Source organism: Doryrhamphus excisus, chromosome 9, assembly GCF_030265055.1.
Source record: "Doryrhamphus excisus isolate RoL2022-K1 chromosome 9, RoL_Dexc_1.0, whole genome shotgun sequence".
NCBI classification, from domain to species: domain Eukaryota; kingdom Metazoa; phylum Chordata; class Actinopteri; order Syngnathiformes; family Syngnathidae; genus Doryrhamphus; species Doryrhamphus excisus.
The window spans coordinates 5,994,071-6,016,197 of record NC_080474.1 but is presented as its reverse complement, the minus strand read 5'-3'; the positions used below and the strand labels follow the sequence as shown (position 1 = coordinate 6,016,197).

The 22,127-nt window shown below is 41.1% G+C and overlaps 1 protein-coding gene across 1 annotated transcript in view; it reads left to right on the top strand.

The window, feature by feature from the left end:
- abca12 (ATP-binding cassette, sub-family A (ABC1), member 12) overlaps window positions 1-22,127 on the top strand; it is a 78,774-nt gene that overhangs the window by 15,270 nt on the left and 41,377 nt on the right. The window contains exons 12-33 of the mRNA XM_058081679.1: window positions 103-269; window positions 354-487; window positions 1,056-1,186; window positions 1,951-2,115; window positions 2,197-2,408; window positions 2,494-2,627; window positions 2,732-2,846; window positions 4,776-7,403; window positions 7,586-7,698; window positions 7,783-7,838; window positions 8,172-8,287; window positions 8,363-8,493; window positions 8,607-8,749; window positions 11,451-11,618; window positions 11,734-11,951; window positions 14,772-15,701; window positions 15,794-15,900; window positions 18,852-18,958; window positions 19,057-19,256; window positions 19,492-19,568; window positions 19,651-19,781; window positions 21,237-21,401. Of these exons, the coding sequence (XP_057937662.1) occupies window positions 103-269; window positions 354-487; window positions 1,056-1,186; window positions 1,951-2,115; window positions 2,197-2,408; window positions 2,494-2,627; window positions 2,732-2,846; window positions 4,776-7,403; window positions 7,586-7,698; window positions 7,783-7,838; window positions 8,172-8,287; window positions 8,363-8,493; window positions 8,607-8,749; window positions 11,451-11,618; window positions 11,734-11,951; window positions 14,772-15,701; window positions 15,794-15,900; window positions 18,852-18,958; window positions 19,057-19,256; window positions 19,492-19,568; window positions 19,651-19,781; window positions 21,237-21,401 (6,348 nt within the window). The remainder of the gene's footprint in view (window positions 1-102; window positions 270-353; window positions 488-1,055; window positions 1,187-1,950; window positions 2,116-2,196; window positions 2,409-2,493; window positions 2,628-2,731; window positions 2,847-4,775; window positions 7,404-7,585; window positions 7,699-7,782; window positions 7,839-8,171; window positions 8,288-8,362; window positions 8,494-8,606; window positions 8,750-11,450; window positions 11,619-11,733; window positions 11,952-14,771; window positions 15,702-15,793; window positions 15,901-18,851; window positions 18,959-19,056; window positions 19,257-19,491; window positions 19,569-19,650; window positions 19,782-21,236; window positions 21,402-22,127) is intronic.

The window sequence follows — 22,127 nt, the reverse complement described above, 5'->3', positions numbered from 1 at the left end:
ACTGATGTGCGTCTTTTATCTTGAGTACTATAAAGCATAATAGTGAGATATGATTAATTTTAATATATAAACTACATATGGTTTTGTTGTTCTTCACTCAAGGTGGTCCTGGCTTGGAGTAAGCATGTTGCTCCCCATGATGTCACCTTTGCCAAAGGACTGCTTCACAGTCTAATGGGAGATGGACCTCCAGGGCCTGTTAAAGGCTTCAACGTCTCAAGAACCCGGCGTAACATAGAAACACAAACGCAAAACATTGAGGAGGAGCTGTAAGTATAATGCTTTCATGCTCCACAGATATTTTGGAGAGATATTTCCCAGACCACGATATCAGCTTATTTATGCTTTGACAGGTTTTTGACGGTTGGTCAAGTGGTGCTGGAAATCAGTGAAATTGATCCTGATTTGGAAATGATTGTTCAGAGCATCGTGAGCGTTGGTTTTCAGTCTATGAGAATAACATCTCTCTCTCTGGATATTGTTGGAGGTACAAACACTTGCACACGATCATTCTACCAAGAGATGTTTTATATTGACTTTATTAACAATATTCAATATCTTATATTGTCCAGCATGACTACTAGAATACAGATATAAATAGCAGCTCTTCTCTCAAACTAATGTTGTGTAATGAACACATTAATCTTATTTTTCTCTGATGATATATATTTAAAAATCAAACAAATGTTATGTATAGAGTCCACAGAAATACATTTCCCTTACATCGTCAACTCACTCACCATTGTTCTCTCTGTTGAAGTCCTGGTAGTGATTAACCTAAAGGTAAATGGAACACGCTCACACCCATTCTCTGGGGACTTCTGACTGATTTCATACTGAAAGCGGGACTTGAAAGGTTTTGCGTAAGAGAACTTAATACATAGTCATAAGAAAAAAAAACAACTCCTTTTCAGACCCGATACAAAAGACATTGTAAATAAGTGGGTGCGGTCAAAGGGTGGAATTACTGTTAAAATGTGCTGTTTTGTAACAAAAATCACAATGCACTTTAACTTTAAACGTTCCCCGGCTTTGTTTTACACCTTTATTTGCAGATGTGATGCACAATATCCTGACTGACATCATTCAACTTCAAAATATTTATCTCACTTTGCTTACAAACCAAACTAAGGCGAGCCTTTGGATGGATGGTGTCCGACACAGCGTACTGGAAGTGACCATGAAGGTATGCTTACGTTATTTGGAAGTACAGTAAACCTCGGATATATCGGACTCGGATATATCGGAAATTCGCTCACAACGGACAGATAAAAAAGAACCGATTTTTCTGTAATGCATTTCCAATAAAAATTCATTGCATATATCGGATTTTTTTATAACGGATTTCGCCTATTTCGGACAAAATCTCCAGTCCCGTTCCAATGCATTTCCATTAAATTTCCCTCGCATATATCGGATGGCCGCATCGTGGCGCTCCGATTTGCCGAATCGTGACAGAAACGTTTGCAGGGTTGCCTGCGCGTCCAGGTACATTGGAAACATAGTCAAGGAAGTGCCTTTTTATAACGGATAAAATCCGATTTACGCATATACCGGATATAAATCCGATATATGCGTAAAACGGATATTTTCCGGTATACTCATATAACGGATTTCGCTTATATCGGACAAAACCAGTGGGAACAATTGAATCCGATATATCCGAGGTTTACTGTACTATATCATTTCCGGTATGAATCTCACCTCTGAAAAAACCGACCTGCAAAATAAATACTTTTTATACGTTTGATCCCACTTGTTCCCTAGTAGTCAGTCAAATGATTTGATGATTGATTTAGTCATCAATTATTAGCTGTGTCAAATTATCAACAGATGATGACAAAGTCAACAAGTACATGGCAATAAGGTCACATAGTACATAGTACCTCAAACGCATGAACATGAATGAAGGTGACACACTCTCCAGCTGATGTTTTTTTAATTTAACAGAGCCTGACATCAGAGTCTTTAACATGTGAGGAGGTCCTGGACCCATTTCAGTGGCTCTTGTCCACTGAGACCATCAAGTTTGAGATGTGGAAAGCAATTATCTGTGAGGACACTGACACTCTGGAGGATCTGCTGCTGATGGACTGGATGCCTTTGGTTGAGAAAGTAATACTATATCACAATTATAGATATATGTTTTCTAGTATTTCTGCAACACATGAAAAATTCTATACCTTTTTTTCATAGGCATATGAGTTGTACAGTACCTTTACTGAAGTAGGAGAATACCACAATGTAACGCTTCCTATGGTTCTCTATGAGTGGCATAAGTTACATGCCAGCACATTGGAATTTGGAGCGTTCTTGGACAGGCTGTCCTCCGACTTGGATGAAGGTTATTGGTTGGACTGGATACCAGGCAACATGTCGACTGACATTGTTGAGACTCTTCAACAAAGGTTTGGAGAATGTTTACATACAGACAAGTTGTTTTTGAGTGACTCCATAATAACTAGGGGCATTGTATTTGTTTTTGTACTTCAGTGTTTTTGTCTTCATGGTAAATTTGGGAGAAAAAATGGAGGCGAGTCCATTGTGGCCTGAGCTGAAGAGCTACTTCCACATGATTTACTGGGTTTTTAACTACACTCCTGGTGTCACCACACAGCCAGCAAATTGTGAGTGTCTTTTTTTTTTTTGTTGATCAGCAAATACATGCATGTTCTCAAAATTATTGTATTGCATTGTCAATTATATTGATTTTTTTTGTAAATTTCTTTAGGTTCCTTTGACATTGAGACTCTAAACATTGATTGTGATACTGGACTGGACTGGTACAAGTTTGTTCACGGTTTCATGGGGCCTCTGATGTTACCAAACCAAAATACTCTGGTGAAGTAAGTGGCAAGATTCACTAATGGTTCACTGAATGAATGATTTCATCATTAACTAGAAGGCACTTGATGGGATTTGCTATCACAAAGATTAATCAGACAAAAACCAATATCTGGTGACATAGGTGTGTTCATGAAAAACGGTGCCAAATAAAACCTTGCACTGGCTGAAATATAGGTCAGTAATCACGGTCGTGATGATTGGACATCATTTTTTTTAGATGTTAATACAAAATCCAAAAAAGAACACACTGTAGTCCAATAATATAGTGTTTCAATTTATAGCTACATATATATAAGCATATTTCTGTCTGCCATAGTTAAATGTATACAGTTGTCCCTCACTATATTGCAGTTCTAATATAAAGTGATCACAAACATTTTCTAATCATTTTGTGTGGCAGTGGTAAGGTTTTGGCTTCTTTGTCGTTCTTCCACACTTTGTTTGAAACACTTTCTTCATAGACTAAGTAAATTAAAGAGAAAAAAGCGGTAGAAAATGAATGAATGAATAATAAGTTAGCTTGGTAGCTTGCTATGCTAGCAGCAGCCATCTTTTGTCCTTGCATTGCCTGCGCAATATAACGTAAACAATGAGTAAATAGCGTGTATTTTCATATCGACATAGCCATATTTAGAAAGTCATAAACAGGTTTTCTATACTCTAACTACGAAAATATTCTGTTTATTAATATTGAATCCTACTTAGCGGGCTGTACGGCGGACAAGTGGTTAGCGGATTGGCTGGCGACCAGTCCAGGGTGTACCCCGCCTCTCGCCCAAAGACAGCTGGGATAGGCTCCAGCACCCCCGTGACCCTCGTGAGGAAAAAGCGGTAGAAAATGAATGAATGAATGAATAATAAGTTAGCTTGGTAGCTTGCTATGCTAGCGGCAGCCATCTTTTGTCCTTGCATTGCCTGCGCAATATAACGTAAACAATGAGTAAATAGCGTGTATTTTCACATCTACATAGCCATATTTAGAAAGTCATAAACAGGTTTTTTATACTCTAACTACGAAAATATTCTGTTTATTAATATTGAATCGTACTTAGCGGGCTGTACGGCGGTCAAGTGGTTAGCGCACAGACCTCACAGCTAGGAGACCAGGGTTCAATTCCACCCTCGGCCATCTCTGTGTGTAGTTTACATGTTCTCCCTGTGCATGCGTGGGTTTTCTCCGGGTAAAAACATGCTAGGTTAATTGGCGACTCCAAATTGTCCATAGGTATGAATGTGAGTGTGAATGGTTGTTTGTCTATATGTGCCCTGTGATTGGCTGGTGACCTGTCCACGGTGTACCCCACCACCTGGGATAGGCTCCAGCACCCCCGCAACCCTCATGTGGATAAGTGGTAGAAAATGAATGAATGATCTGAGACTCACAGCTAGGAGACCCGAGTTCAATTCCACCCTCGGCCATCTCTGTGTGGAGTTTTGCATGGGTTTTCTCCGGGTACCCCGGTTTCCTCCCACATTCCAAAAACATGCTAGGTTAATTGGCGACTCCAAATTATCCATAGGTATGAATGTGAGTGTGAATGGTTGTTTGTCTATATGTGCCCTGTGATTGGCTGGTGACCTGTCAAGGGTGTACCCCGCCTCTCGCCCAAAGACAGCTGGGATAGGCTCCAGCACCCCCGTGATCCTTGTGAGGATAAGCGGTAGAAAATGAATGAATTAATGAATCCTACTTAGTGCAAATTCACTTATCACTGTCGGGTCTGGAATCAATTAACCACGATAAACGAGGAATTACAGTATATCGAGTTCATGCAAGATTGAACCTTTTGATGAGAATGAAATGATTTAAAAATAGAATCACCTCATCTCACCCAAGATCTCGCTGTAATAACATTTTCATGCAAGTCCATGTTGTTACTAAACCACATTCCTGAGAACAATTGTCTAACTGGCTGCCCTCTGTTTAGGTATCTCAAAGGCACCGTCAGTCTATTACAGACTGTGTTTGGGGACCTCATTATGGATTTGACAGGATCATATTTAACACAAGAAATTAAAGGTGGAGATGCGCTGTCTGCATACCTTATAAACCTGATGAAGAACCTGCACTACTTGGTATCCAACATCTCTGCACTCTCCAACCAAAACATCTCCAACTCTGATGTCATGGTTCCTCTCATTAGCAACCTATTGGAGTCTACAGGTCTGAGTCCGCTGTTACCGTTTCTCTTCAGCAACAACGCGGTCAAAGTCTCTGACATTATTGATGCTGCTGTGAAGCTTGGTAGAAGCAACCAGGATATTTTCAACTTCAATGAGACGGACCCAACAATGCCTGAACTGGAGAGGTTGATCATGAAGTTCCTGTCCTTGGAGAGTAACCTCACCATGTCTCTTTCCTACATCTTGGGGAACACTCTGCTTACCTATAACAGCTACTTTGACCCATATGTAGTGGCCTATATCAGAGAATCATTGAAGCCTTTCACCAGCCAAACTTCATCAGGCGTTGTGGAGACCATCCTCACAGCCTTGGAGCTTCTCAAGGAAGCGGTTGATTCACCAAATGATGACCCAGCTACTGTAATCCTTTCATATATCCGGCAACTTCAAGAATTCGGGGTGTCCCTGTTTCAGTTGCGAAGAATCCAAAATACCGTGTCGCCTGATGGACAATTGAGTACAGCTCAAATTACGGACCTCTCCCAGGTTTCCACTGACTTTCTCAACCTCCTCACACCTGAGAGTCTTCACAACCTCACACAGATCGGGCCGGATGCAGCTCAGGAGTTGGTGATCCAAAAATTTCTGGCATTCCTACCACCGGAATTCCAAGAGGAAGCTGCGTTATTTTTTCAAGATTTTAAAAGTCTGCAGTATCACTTGTCCTTATGTGCAGAACGTCAAAACTGTTCTGCTGGTATCTCGGAAGTCTTCACATTCCTGGATCAAATATCCAACTTGATGCTCTCAGCTAATGGCAACGTCACAGTCAACATGGCTTTAACCAACAAGTTTCTGGAGGGTGGTGAATATGAAGATATTGCATTCGCTTTCTTCTCACTCTTCTTATCTCCAAGGGACACTTCCTATGTTGGCGTATTCAAGCAGATACTTAATTTCATCAGAGTGGTTATAAAAACACCAAATATTACAGTGTCCCATATCCAAAATGCCCTGAGGCAGTCAAATGTTACCCTTGAGGAGCTAAACTACATCACTCACCTTACAGGATCCGCCAACATAAACGAGCTGTTGATAAATATAATGGGTATCGCCGACGTTCCCAAGTGTTTTGAAGTACAGCATAATACATCAGTGACGGCCCAGTGTATTAAGGGATTGATAGACAAGGTCAGCAACTTCCTAAAAACCATACCTGCTCTCCAAGATCACACAGACATCATCGGTCTCATCCCATTAATTGTCAATGAAACTACAACCGATGTCATTCAGGCTCATTTTAGCTCAAATGCACACATGGATGTAATACATGTTCTTAACAACACCTTAAACAATATCAAGATCAACCTACAGTTGAACAATCTGAACACCCCAGAGATCATGAATGAAATCAGAGTGATAGAAGGTCTTTTGAAGGTCGTTGCCAATCCCGAACCCGTGAATCACATCTTGAACGCCATGTCAGTGCCATACTCTGAGGAAGTTACAAGAATCTATTTGCAAGTCATGCAGTGGTATTTGCAACGCCTGGAAAACGTGACCAGCAGCAGTTTTGTGTCAGATCTCCTCTATCCTCTTTTCCGCCTCACACAGTTACAAGTCACGCTGCAACTGGCGCAGACAAATTTGACTATATTCATCAACAACCAGACTGTCCACTTTGTGTACCCAACGGATGGCGCAGAGGTGAGAAAAATCGGCCAAGCAACCGTTGCGATTCTTCAGCAAATTGTTAAGTACACAATAGTCACCATTCAACTTCAGAATGAGAATGCGGAAATTTTTGGTTCCGTGCCCCTGTTCAACACAACTGAGCTGCATCGACTTGAACAACAAATTCACATCTACCTTGATGTTATACAAATATGGATGAAAGAACCCAATGTCACAGAATTCTTCACCGGTATGCTCCAGTGGGGAAACTCTACCCTGAATGTGTCCACGCCGTTAAAAGACCTTCACTTCCTGTTGCAGACGTTGGTTAACTATCTCAGTGAAGATCAACTGGCTTACCTCACAATCATCACCAATATCACAAAGTCTCTGAACAAAGCTATTATGGTCTTGGAGCAACCAGGAGATATCCAATTTGACCACCTATATACCGCCATCATGGAAGCAGTTCAAACTTTAATGAAGATCATCACCCAAACTACGGACCCCCTGCCGCATTCTGTGCAGCAAGACATCAAAGGGATTGTGCATGATACATTAGCCATTTCTGTCCAAACGGACTTGAGTTACGCCACATCACTCAACCTCACCCTCCAAATCATGAAAAGAGCTGAGAACATTGTTAAACATCTGGTTCCAGATGAGTTTGCAGTCTACTTGTTGTCCGGCCTCAAAGTAGGCACCACTTATTTTGAGACAATTGCCTCGACCAGTGGACCTGACAACTGGAATCACATGTGAGTGCCTGCTTTAGTATTAACCAAATGCTTTAGTATTGACTGAGTGCTTTTGTATTGACTAAGTGCTTTACTATCACAAAAGTATATTTAAATACAAGAACATTGTATCCACCCCATTCAGCCAGCTTCTTCCAGCATCCTCTGCATGAATTCATAACATACAACTTTCTTTTTTAAAGCATTTTGAATCAAATGAAGACGGTTCAGAGCCTCTTACCACCAAACAGCACAGCCCAGTACTATGTTTCTGTCCTCATCAACATCACCCACATCATTTTGGAGTCTGGTCAAGGTAGGTCAGCCACTAACCAATATGTTCTTGTAGCTCAAAGTATTTTTCTTGACGCTGAGTGTGTTTTTTTGTTTCTGATTTCAGGCAACAGCAGCTTTGCAAATGAAACGATAGAAATCATAACAGAAATTTTGGGCCAGGTAAGACGTCTTTTTTTGGACTTTTTTTGATTTCACCCTATTGCACTCCATAGAGGTTACATGCAAACTAAAGGAATGCTGATTCAATCTGAATGCCATTTATGTTGTTTTTTTTTTGGAATGGTTGATCACACAACTATGAACCACACCTGACTACAAGCAAGGCAGATTAAATGCCACCTCAGACCAGACACAGACAAAAATCTTATTATATCTCTTTATTATATCTCTTTGTGCAGAGATACAATCAAAAAGCACATTCAAAACAACACAAGTTGCTTTGCACACAAGAAATCAGCACGTAACAGATTGAATTTTTTTTTTTTTGGACAGATTTGGCAGATTATTACACATGACCCAGGTACTCCATCTTTGGGGGTGTTTACTGATTTTGCTGCAGTACTTGAAGAAATCTTTACCGGAAAAGCAGACGGAGCAACCTGGAATAAGTAAGTTGAATTCAGAGAAAGGTTGATGATTACATGACAGTATTTTATCCATATTCCTTTTGTTTTTTTGCCTAGGCTTGAGAAGATGTTGAAGCTCCTACTGTCTCCCCTCAGTCAAATGGAGATATGGGACGATGTCACATCTGTTGTCCCCTATTATGAAAAAACTGTAGCGTTTATGGTGAACACCACAAATGCAGAGAACAGTGAGTAAACTACTTGGCATGAAGGTCCTGCATGTCAAATAATATAATTTGACATTTGGCCTGCATAAGTGGGGTTTTGGAAAAAAAAAAATATCTTGTTTTTTTTTTTGCAGTGCTGATACGAAACCTTCAGAAGCCTCTGATGACCCTGATGACAGAAATAGCACAGTTTGTGAACTCCAGCCATTTTAACTTGTCGGAGATCTCGGAAAGAATGCAGCCTGCCATAGAAAACACGCTGCTGGCCGCTGAACAGGTTAATGGTCTTCCTTTGTCCACAGTGGAACAATAGAACATGCTGAATCACTGTTGTCATACATCATGCATCATTACAGATACATCATATACATACTTCACAGCTCAATTGAACAGTTGCATTTTGCAAAGTTAAGAATAAAAAAAACAAGATAGGACACAAACAAAAACTAGAATAAGAATAAATAAATACAAACATATCACTTCAAAATTGTTGTGAATTTAAATTGTAGTGAAACTTTAATGTTGAAAAGTTGCTTTCTGCGTGAGAGAAATGATGTGTTCAGTCTCTCAGTGGAGGACGGCAGTGATAGTAATCTGCCACTGAAACTCCTCTATCAGGAGATGATGCTGTGCATTGGATTGTTCTGGTTGTCCAGCATAGGAGACGAGCCTCCTCATGTTCTTTGCTCTGCCACAGATGTCAGGCTATCCAGCTAAGTGCCAATGACTTCTTTTTGAGATTGGCCCACAGGAGGGCACCAGCTACCGCAGTCTGATCAGATCTCTGTAGCAGTGTCTTGTGGCGGTCTTCTGAGGAAGTACAGATGGCTTGGAAATTTCCTGCACAAACCATTCATGTTGGCACTCTAGTCCATTTTATCATCCACATGAAGTGGACTAAATACTCCCTGGTATTTATAGGTATGAACCACCTCCAAACGGTCACCTTTCATGAGAACAGGTTCCGGGTGTGTCCTTTTTCTACAAAAGTTCGCCACCATTTCCCTGGTCTTGGTGGTGTTGAAGTGCAGGTGGCACCTCACTAGTCGATAAAGTCCCGGATCAGTTGTGGCTGTGTCGTTCGTGTACTTCTGTACATGGCAGAGCTCAAATTACTACAGAACAGAAGAGTCTTCCAGTCAGGAAGGCTATGGTCCATGCCACCATGTGTGATCCTACTCCCATCTGTGTCAGTTTGGTCTGAAGAACTGAGACTGGATGTTGGTAAAAGTGCTAAAGAAGTACAAAAATCTAATCCTTAGTGAGAGATTGGTGGAGCAAGGAGACGATGGCCTCAATTACCACATTCTTCCGATATGCAAAGAGGGTTACACGGTGGGTCAGTTAATAGAGCAGCAGCCGCTCCGTGGTCTTCATCACATGCGACATCAGGGCTACCGACCTGAAATAATTGAGCTCACCAAGGATATGGACTCTTTGGAACACATCCAATGCAGGGTACCCCAAGCTGAGGTTGAAAATGAGCTATAGAGGATCTCCCAACCCAGCTCTCACGCCTTGCTGGGATGCAGACTCGTTAGCGTGACACTTACCGGAGTTGCTGTTATTGTGGGTTGTGTTGGTATGTGTGTCGGGGGTGGGGCGCAGGGTTTTTTACCGGGGGGTTCCCCCTTCTGTGCTGGTGACTTATGTGGGGGGTGTTTTGTAGCAAACCTGTTAAAAAACTGCTTTAACCGGTTTGCCCTTCTGACACACCCCTCAATGCGGGCACCTCTCTGTGATGCTGCCAGTGATGGTCTTCATCCCTTGCCACACCGCCTTCAAGTTGTAGATTTCTGCATTCTTTTTTGAATGAATAAATGAATAAATAACATAAAGAAAATAAATAAAGTCAGTTATGAGAAAATGTGCAAATAGAAAGTTGGAATAGATGGAATATTCATTTATTCATTTTCTACCGCTTATCCTCACAAGGGTCGCGGGCGTGCTGGAGCCTATCCCAGCTGTCTTAGGCTGAGAGGCGGGGTACACCCTGGGGTACACCCTGGACTGGATAGATGGAATATTAAAAAAATAAAAGCAGAAATGAACTAGCAGCCATAATTTTGTGAAAATAAATATAGGGCTGCACGGCGGACGAGTGGTTAGCGCGCAGACCTCACAGCTAGGAGACCAGGGTTCAATTCCACCCTCGGCCATCTCTATGTGGAGTTTGCATGTTCTCCCCGTGCATGCGTGGGTTTTCTCCAAGTACTCCGGTTTCCTCCCACATTCCAAAAACATGCTAGGTTAATTGGCGACTCCAAATTGTCCATAGGTATGAATGTGAGTGTGAATGGTTGTTTGTCTATATGTGCCCTGTGATTGGCTGGCCACCAGTCTAGGGTGAACCCCTAAGCTGGGATAGGCTCCAGTACCCTTTGTGACCCTTGTGAGGATAAGCGGTAGAAAATGAATGAATAAAAAGCCAACATAATTAGAGAAATAGCCCAAAGAGCAAAGTTCTACTACTAATATGCTTCTTTACCTACTATATCACAAATCATAGCTACTATATTATAGCATATTCACAAAATATCAAATTGGGTCTTGCATTCTTTCATTTTTCGGTATGTGACTCTCTTTGTTTGGACATCCCTAACCTACAGTACATAGTGGGAATTACTTTCAGCATCAAGCAGAAAATTATTAAATCTCTCCATTTAGTGGTGAAAAACATACTTGCTTATTGTTGTAATAGACCCATTGTGGCTACATTTTGTGTTCATTTAGTGTACATGGGTGTGTACCAGCAGTGGTGATACCTGTGTGACACATCTGCTATTTGCATTGTCAAAGTGCACGAAGAGAGATGATCAGATATCCTCACTACCTTTCTCCCAGATTCTTTGTTTGACGTTCTTCTCTGTATTGCCAACTGAACTGGTTTTCTCACAACAATGTGATGAAAGGCAGCACAATGCACCAAAAGATTAGCGGAGATTAACGTTGTCATATTTTGCTGACATTTCTATCAGGCGAATGGAACACTGGAGTGCAGTGAAGCACTCAAAGCCTGGGAGCCAGTCGGGGCTGCGGCCGGGTTAAACCAAAGTGTCCTGGAAATGTGGTGTGACATCAGTTTGCAGCCTGTTCTCGAGGCCTATGCTGCATACCACTATATTTATCCCCACTTCAACACCAGTGTGAGTACAAACTGGCATTGCAAAAATAAATAATGATATCCCAAATTGCAGTGCTGATGATATTCTTACCACTTGGTGACACTGTTGACACACAGAACACTTTTTGTCCTTTCAGGACGCAAATGTGACAGAAATGGCTGCTGGCACGGCGGCTTCCCGGATTGTCAAGGCAACACGTTCTTTGTATCAAGTCAAGCGGAATCAATCTCATGCCATGGAACAGGTCATAATGGCTCTCTACAACCAGCTCATTGAGCTGCTGGGCCAGCCGCCGAGTCCCAGTGGTGAGCTTTTCTTGTTCAAGCAGCTCCAAGACATGCAGCTGCGAAACAGGTGACTACACTCACATTATGCAAGATGCATTTCTAGAGATAAATTTTTTCTTTTATAGTTATTTTTACATGCACTGCACATTTTGACATGGGTTATACACACAGCGGCACTTTTACGGTACCTGGGGACTTATTTGTGGCCTGTTAGCACAGGGCCCCAGGCTTCTAAAAATGTATGTACCGATCCTTATACCTTAACTCGGACTCATCACTCACTCACATTGCACAGTAGATCCCCACTTTTCACACACGGCAGGGCTCTACATTAAAAACCAAAATGACTTGCCCATAGGGAATCCTTAAGGTGAGAACTACTTGCCCGAACTTGCCCCATGTAAAATGAAAAGACTGCCATAATGATATCATGTAATTTTTTGTGGCATCACATGAGAATCTCAAATAAATACAATAATATAATAAATAATACCTTACACATCGTAGTCGTAGTAAGCAGTGATATTTATAAGTTGTGCACCACAATGAAACATTATTGAATAGACACATTTGTGTACTAGTAAAGTGTTTTTAATCCAGAAAAAAAGCTCAATGGTCAAACAATAATTTGTGAAGCAAAGGTGAGAAAAATCCACAGAGAAATGGAACTGCTAGATTTTGTAGCTTGTGCAAAATCAGCACTTGGTATTGGATCTAATTGGTGGTGTTTCATTGTGACCACTTCAAATTGTCAAAGCAATGTGATTCACTCACCTGTGCCATCATTTGATTTGCTGCCGCTAATAAAATACTTGTTTAGGGGGCACTGTTTCATCACTTTTTGGTGTTTTCCTTCACAAGTTGTTGAAGAATTAGACGATGTTGGCAGCGACGCCATGATGGATGTTTTCATAGTCAAACGATCGCTGATTGGTTGATCGCGAACAACCGGTGTGGGTAAAACGCGGACTGTGGATTACGGACCGCGGTCTAAATAAACGATTCTGATTGGTCCATTGCAAGGATTGCTTTGCAAATTACCACCGGAATTACGCATTCCGTGTTTTACCAACACCCAATAAGAACCGCTTTAAAAAATACCTCTTGGCAGTAGTGCACTTGCCCGACGGGAATATCACTGATTAGATTTACTTGCCCGAATTTTGTTTTAACTTGCCCCGGGCCATCGGTACATCGTTATTGTCGAGCCCTGCATGGTATGTTCCAGATCGACCAGTGATTGGCAGGTTTCCACCAGTCATTGCTCATGAAAATGTTATCTTTTTAGCCTCAGTCACAACCGGTCATACAGGCTCCTGCAGGTGGTATACGTGTAAAAAAAAAAACCCGCCAGAAAACCACAGACGTTTTTTTATTTTGTCTTTACAAAACAAAGTTACACACTTTGCATGTCTTTGTGCATCGTTCATGTGTAATTTTATTGTTTTCGGATTTGGGCAAAATTTTCATTTTTTTTTAGAGATCTTACTTCTTCTTAACACGGTTAAAAACTTTGTCCATGAACAAAAAAAATCAATGCAGCGATTTGCAGAATTCCGAAAATTGCACGGCCAAAAAGTCTGGTTGTGACCTATGCTTTTGACACACGGTTCACTCCTCTAAACCCTCCTACCTGCTTCTCGTTGCCCTCCAATTTCGGATCAACATTTGCAATAAACGAGTTTTTTGATTAGCTCTATCTCCAGAACCTTCTCTTCAATTGTCATTGTTCACTAGCCGCTATTACTGCAGTAAACCTCGGATATATCGGACTCGGATATATCGGAAATTCGCTCACAACGGACAGATAAAAAAGAACCGATTTTTCTGTAATGCATTTCCAATAAAAATTCATTGCATATATCGGATTTTTTATAACGGATTTCGCCTATTTCGGACAAAATCTCCAGTCCCGTTCCAATGCATTTCCCTCGCATATATCGGATGGCCGAACACTGAGTGACATTCTCAAAAATAAGGACACTATAAAGAGTAACATTGAAGATCCAGAAAAAGCTGCACGAAAAGCGGGAGATGCCAAACGGATTAGAAAGGACGATGTGGACGATGCACTGATTCTTTGGTTCCGGCAAAATGTTGGTTTACCGGAAATCCGCATTGACTCCGAGATGCTTCGCCAGAAAGCTGAATATTTTGCAAAGGAATTTGGCCACGAGGATCCAAAGATCACAACTGGCTAGGTTGACCGCTTCAAAAAACGTTGGGGGATCGCCAAGGACATTTTCCGGTATACGCATATAACGGATTTTGCTTATATCGGACAAAACCAGTGGGAACAATTGAATCCGATATATCCGAGGTTTACTGTAATACATTTTTCAGGGGGAAAAAATAATCTGTTCTATCAATCATGATTACATTTAATAAATTAAAATGTGTTTAATAAATACATATTTGTGTTTTACATACACAGTGATGACAGAACTGTACATGAAGAAGGATGTCATAGATTTTCCCACCCCCGCCTAATCTTTAAAGATTTGGAGTACATTTCAACTTGACGAGTTAAGCTAAAGTCTTTTTGCCAACATTCAGGTAGTCAAGACGTCCTCTTAGAATGGATTTCCTCGTTCGTGCGCCAACTGCAATAATGAGCTTGGTATGTTGATAAGGATAACATTCTGCATATTGCCGCGACTCAATTAGAGACAGCTTACACCAGCTACATATCAGGATTTAATATCAGGACTAGAAAGGGGAAATTATCATCTGTATGAATACATGAATATGAGAAATATTACTTCTGGCAAAAATGGAGATGATAGATCTGTTTTGGATTCAAGACAAACCCAACTGTTTCTACATATATCGTCTCAGTTGTGTTTTTAGCAACTTTTTTCCCATCTGCACTTTTTCTCCTTCACAGTTTGTCCTCTATTCAAATGCTCTCAGACGAGTTGCATAAAGTGGCACCCATGCTTTGGTCGTGCGTGGATTCGATGGATAGAGCGCTATACCACAGCCTGAACAACTCCCATCACCTTCAAGACTCCGACACATCGCATGCTATCTTCACCGAGGCAGCGATCATCCTCCTCTCCTGTGCAAACATCACCTCAGAGGAAGTGCTCTCATTGATAGAGGGTGACTTATCTTGGCTCATCAAAGGACCTCGCTCTGCCATGAGAAGGAATGCTCTTCAAACCTTCATCCATATGACGGTATCTGGGAATGACTCGATGGTTTACGAAGTCCTGGAGCAGATTATGGCCTCCGACGCTGCAATGTTACTAATACAGAAAGTGGTTGAAATGTCCGAATGGTTGGCGTCAACAGAAGCGTATGGGCTAGAGCTGCTCACAGAAGCTCTACCAAAAATATCGGAACTCCTCAAGCATTTATTGTCGATGTTGACTCAGATTGGCGTGGATTTGCCAGAGAGTACAGAGCTGGTTGAAGATCTAGCGGAAAACATCATCGCAATGCTGAGGCAGTTGTTAAACAGTGGTCTTTTCACCTTCATGGACCACCATCAAGGAGAAGATATTGGGGATAGGGGTACTACCTTCAGACACAAACGTGAGGCACCAATACTCCCTCAAAGGGGCCTTGTGGATGACTTCAGTGACTTGCTCTATATAGACTACCCAGCAATGTTCAGAGCCATCTCGGCTCCTTTAACCCCAGAAGAAATAATGGAGACAGCTCATGTGTTTTTTGCCAATCCTGATCTAAACATTGTGGTAAAAGGAACAACCAACGACATGCCGTGGGTTCGGAACGGCTCATGGGAAAACACAATCGATGCCGCCCTTGGGATCCTCTCGTACGCCACTCTACCCAACAGTTCTCTGATGTAAGTACCACTGGATACTATATCCTAAAATGACTTCTTTTATACAGTACATCACTCCAAAAAACATGTTATCTGTTTCTAAATCTTCATAGGTCATATCTGGATGTGTTGAGGGATGCTGTGGCTTTGCTCCCTGATAGTCTTCCATTCATATCTGTGCTTCAAAATATCACCAGAGTGCTTGCCAGTGAATCTCAAGGTAACTTAACTCTTTTCCAGGGTCTCTGCAGGTTCCAACAAGCAAAATTTGATTTTTTTTTAAAAGCATCATGAGTAGAATTAACATCCATAGTGGCAAAAAAAAGTGCAAAAAAGTTTGAATTTATTCACAGCTCTTTCACAATGAAAGAAAAAATGCTTAACCAGGGGTACACCCTGGACTGGTCGCCAGCCAATCACAGGGCACATATAGACAAACAACCATTCACACTCACATTCATACCTATGGACAATTTGGAGTCGCCAATTAACCTAGCATGTTTTTGGAATGGGGGAGGAAACCGGAGTACTCGGAGAAAACCCACAAATGCACGAGAGGCCTGCGCACTCACCACTTATCCGCCGTGCAGACCATATTTTATGCATTTGTTTAAAATTTAAATATTTTAAAGATAACTTTATACATTTCAAGGCAGGGTTTTTTTTTAGACTTTTTAAGGGTTTTAATGACACTGTGGATACCCTGTGTTCACATGGATTCAAACTAGGGATGATCCGATCAGGGTTTTATGCTGATACCGATAATCCATGAGTTAAAAAATCGTGCCGATACCGATCACATACATGGAGTGTAAATGTTCTACTGGCTATATTAGGGGTCACCAAGGTTTTTTCTTGTGAGAGCTACTTTTACAAAATGAAAATGAAAAGTGAGCTGCTAATTTTGGTAACATTTATTTTCATAGCTTATTTCAAGCCAAACAAAACCAATATGCTTGTTTTACCAGAACATAAACAAAATGCTGGTATCCACAACTCACATTTTTATTTCACAATGCATTTATTTCTAGTCTTGTCCTGAATGAAAAGCAGAATGAAATTGCTTATTTTCTGTTATTGGTTATTTGTTTGTTTTTTAATATCCAAATTTGATTTGATTTTCTTTCCTTTCCATTTTTTTTTCAAGTTTCAAAATTTTCATCAAACCCTCTCTGAAAGTGTCAAGTGAGTTTTATACTCACTACTAATGAAGTGTCTGGCCATTGAACATTTACCGTCACAGACGTCAAGAGAATATCTCCTGCTGGCTTCAAAATAGATAAAAGATGAGACAGGTTCTTTGAGAATAATGAGAGGTACACTTTAATAAAACGTGCACGTAAGGAGACAAATCAAACCATAACAGACAGCTTTTAGAGAAAATGTCTGACTATTCATGCGAAAGATATCGGGCATCGAGTTGTTGAAGGACAGACTCACATGCCGAGACACTCAAGTCTAGCGTATATTCTGCACTACAAGGCTCTCTTAAAAGCTTTTAATTTCCTCAAAAATCAACAAAGTGCCTTATAATCCGGTGTGCTTTATGTGTGCAGTGTGAATGTGTGAGTTCAAAATCTGTAAAAATGTTCTTCGGTAAGCACTCTACTTGATTGAGTGATTCTCTTCACTACTGTGAAAAACCAAGTAAACCAAAAGAATCACAAATTTTGGATCATACTGATGACTTGTCTCATTTACACGATGCATTTATCTGTAACTGTTTACAAGCTGCAAAACCACTGGGTGACTCTGACAATGATGAGAGGGAACCTGGCATGTTTGATGGTGAAATTGTCTGACTGTTCAATTCAGATACAGAAGATGAGGACTTGTGGGATTTGTGGGAGAACATTAATTAAAAAAAAATTGGTGATGTATTGTTATATAGTAGGATACAACTCATTGTTTTGCTTCCGTTGGCTTTTTTTTGTAGACCGTTTAGTGCTCTGGGGTTCATACATACAGTAATTAACCACAAAAATATTCAAGTGGAGGGTGTTGAGAACATGCAAATTCCACTCAGAGATGCCCACGCAGGATTTGAACCCACAAAACACTATCAAAACATATTTTCCTAACAACAGATCTCGGACCTTGTTGTTTTTTCAATGCAGCGTTAGTTGTGTGCATGCCTGTAGTGGATCTCAAAATGGGGATACAAAAAATACCACCTTATTCCAGCTTAGCTTGAACTTCCAAAAAGCCCAAGGCCACATGCTGCTTCTCCACCCGAAAGCTGCTCAGCACCTTTTAAAAAATCTCATTAGTAAAGTCGAATTCCAACAATTATCTTGTCCACCCTCGCTAAACAGTTCACCTCTAACTCACACACTAAAGTGCACATCTATGACCTCCTCTTTAATTGCTGTCTGGGCTCGTGAGATAATTGTTCAACAGAGCCGCTTCACATTAGCGGCAGCACACCCACTCATATTTACTAGCTCATTCACACACACACATGCACACGCATACTTTGAAGTGTTGTAATTGCCAAAGCCTCAAGGTGTTGAACAGCATGAAATCAAACATTGCCATTGTCTAATTTGAGTCTAATTACACATTGTGGTGTTGTCAGTTTTGTTTTAATTCAATATATCATTCAGACCCCCTGACCCCCTTTTATTCTCATCAGTCACTCACAAGTATTTTCTAGAAATTCATAATTTGCAGCTTTACCAGCGCTCCATCCATCCATTTTGTAGGTATGCTGGAGCCTATCCCAGTGGTACACCCTGGACTGGTCGCCAGCCAATCACAGGGCACATATAGACAAACAACCATTCACACTCACATTCATACCTAGGGACAATTAACCTGTTTTTGAAATGTGGGAGGAAACCGGAGTACCCGGAGAAAACCCACGCATGCACGGGGAGAACTCCACACAGAGATGTCCAAGTGGAGAATCGAACCCAGGTTCTGGGTTCCTGACTGTGTGGCCTACATGCTAACCACTCGCTCACCATGCAGCCCAGAGTTCCAATATCATCTTACTTTTTCTTTAGAGATGTGCACAAAATCAATTATCATTGACTTATCACTTATCAATATCATTATCAGAAGAAAAAAACGATACAATACGATATGACCCGATATCTAATTTTTATGCCGATACTGGCCCCTACAAGACCCTTTTTTCTCCTTGTCATTTGTGTTTCCTCATTACAGAGAACCTCGATCACTTCCAAGAGACCTTCCAGACAGCTGAGCTGCTTTTCCAGACCGACATCAGAGATCCGCTTTTCACAGAACTTCTTGATCTCCTGACATCCCAGGTCTCCTTAAACACATGAGAATATTTACATTTTCATTGAGCTCCAGTGGATGGGTGGTAAATTATGACCAAAATATATCATACGTTGGTTGTTTGTAGGTGTGCATAGTAGAGGATACTGCATCTCTACGTTACCTCTTGGAAGTCATCTCATTAGAGCCCGGTCAGCTCTGTCACATTGTCCTACCTGGTCTGAAAACTCTGCTGGAAGGTCTGCTGGTCAACACGACAGACTTGAATGATGCCCTCTTCCAGACCATCATTGGAGACCCGAGCACCTTTGACCAGAGGACAGACTGGTACAGCATTCTGCATGTTCTGAATTTTTTTTTTGTAGGTCCGAATGTGTAGTGTATGTGGAAGAGTAGCTACCACAAAGTTACCCAGCATGCCTTGCGGCTTGAAACTACAGTTATATATTTGGAAAGATTTTGAAAGATTTTGAAAGATGGCACTTGAGTGTTAAATTTTCTGCAGTTTTTCCCGAAAGTAGTGTGTTATTAAATATTTTGTTGCGTGTGTTTGCAATAATAGGTCGGTTGCCCTCAGTGAAAGTTTGGGCTTTAACACCAGCAGCCTGAGTTCTCTCGGTATTAACATCACATCCCCAGGTGAGATCACTTAGTTGCACTTAGATGTTTTCTGTGTGTCTGTATCATATGTAATGTATTTTGTTTTGCTTTATTCCTGCAGGGAAGACAACAGTTGGTGAGTTGCTCCATAATCAAAGTGCCTTTGTCCAGGATGTTCAGCAGCACATGGATTTCGATCCGGCTACTCTCAACATGTTCATGGAGACCATCATGCCGACCAACAATTTAAAGGTGAACAGTAGCAATGTCTTTCCAGTACAGATATTCATATATGGTGCTTTCTTTTATTTTTGTGGATGTCCTGCCTTCTTAGAATATTGTCCCTGCTAGTCTGAAGGTGAAACCTCCTTTTTTCCTCTCAGATCTCCTTGTAACAGCATACCAAATCCATGACCCCGTTAGCATTTGTTAGGATTAGCAAGATTCTCTTTATGAAGGGAGCATGCTAATATTTTTATTATTTTTAAGGACCTACTGCAAAAAATAAACAAACAAACACTAAGCAAAGATCCTCTATATGACAATATGACAAGAGTGCTCCGATCTGTTTAAGACCATATTGCAAAAAAGCTAGTCAAAGATCCTCTATAACAGGAGCTTGTCTGTTTGCAAAGATCCTCTATATTACAGGAGTGGTCTGATGGTTTGTTTTGTACCACCAACCGCAAAAAAGCTAGTCCAAGATCATCTATAACAGGTGCTTGGCTTTTTACAAAGATCCTGTATATTATAAGAGTGATCTGATGTTTTGTTCTGTACCACCAACCGCAAAAAAGCTAGTCAAAGACCATCTATAACAGGAGCTTGGCTGTTTGCAAAGATCCTCTATATTACAGGAGTGGTCTGATGTTTTGTTTTGTACCACCAACCGCAAAAAAGCTTGTCAAAGATCATTTATAACAGGAGCTTGGCTTTTTACAAAGATACTCTATATTATAAGAGTGATCTGGTGTTTTGTTCTGTACCACCAACCGCAAAAAAGCTTGTCAAAGATCATCTATAACAGGAGCTTGGCTTTTTACAAAGATCCTCTATATTACAGGAGTTGTCTAATGTTTTGTTTTGTATCACCAACTGTAAAAAAGCTTGTCAAAGATCATCCATAACAGGAGCTTAGCTGTTTGCAAATATCCTCTATATTACAGGAGTGGTCTGATGTTTTGTTTTGTACCACCAACCGCAAAAAAGCTTGTCAAAGATCATCTATAACAGGAGCTTGGCTGTTTGCAGCCAAGATCCTCTATGTGACAGAGGGCTCTCTTGTCTGATTAAGCATGCCGAAGGCTGTCAAATCCTTGTTTGCCATTCAAACAGCCCAGTCGTTTGAATTCCAGGACCCTGGCTCGTAACAAGCAGGCCAGGCAACAAGTCACATGACCAGGAGAGAGCAATTCTATGGACCACTTGTTGTGCTTGCGACTAATTGGATGGAAACAATGCTCACATACTATAAAAGAAGAATGCATGTAGTGGAACCATTTTTCCTGAACATAACAATCTTCATAAAACATAATAATAAGGAAGGCAATAAGGAGGCTAGTTTGTTGTTGGCATGGCATGTTGTTCCTCAAAGTCAAGCCTATATAAAAATCAAACATGAAGATGATTCCATTCGTATCCATTTTTACTTTATGTAGATATACAGTATGTCTCATAGTGGTGATTTCCTCTGTGCCTTGGAAATAGATTCTCTCCTGGCTGGTGAATCTCCGACACTGCAACTACCCAGGGCATCTGAGCATCGTCGAGACAGATTTATTCAAGACCTTCTGCTCCATGTCCGTCCAAGAGTGGTACAACTTCACTGTCCTCCTGACCCGCCACCTAAACCTGCAGAAGTTCATCTACAGAGTAAGACTAAAAATACAGCCCGGGTTGTATGTCAAAGGGAAAACAGAGAGGTTCACTGTTGTCTTGTTATTGATTTTGTGAATAAGACCAGTAAATTGGAGCCTGTGGTTTTGCGGCTTTATGGGCAAAATGCTTGTAAGATTTTATAATAAGAACCTCAATAAGTGGTTAGCGCGCAGACCTCACAGCTAGGAGACCAGGGTTCAATTCCACCCTCGGCTGTCTCTTTGTGGAGTTTGCATGTTCTCCCTGTGCATGCATGGGTTTTCTCCTCCCACATACCAAAAACATGCTAGGTTAATTGGTGACTTCAAATTGTCCATAGGTATGAATGTGAGTGTGAATGGTTGTTTGTCTATATGTGCTCTGTGATTGGCTGGCGACCAGTCCAGGGTATACCCCGCCTCTCGCCCGAAGAATGAATGAATGAACCTCAATAAGGGATAGTTTTCCATTCCAATATTATATTTCATAATGATCTATCATCTGAATAATTTATTTGGATTACTGAATATAATGTAACTTTAGGTGTTGTGATTTATCATAGGATCGGTCTAAAACCGAATCATATGGAAACTGAAACAATGTAAATCCAATGTAAATCCAATTCATGAAACAAATCAAACGACTGGGCTGCATGGCGGTCGAGTGGTTAGCGCGCAGACCTCACAGCTCGGAGACGGCCATCTCTGTGTGGAGTTTGCATGTTCTCACCGTGCATGCGTG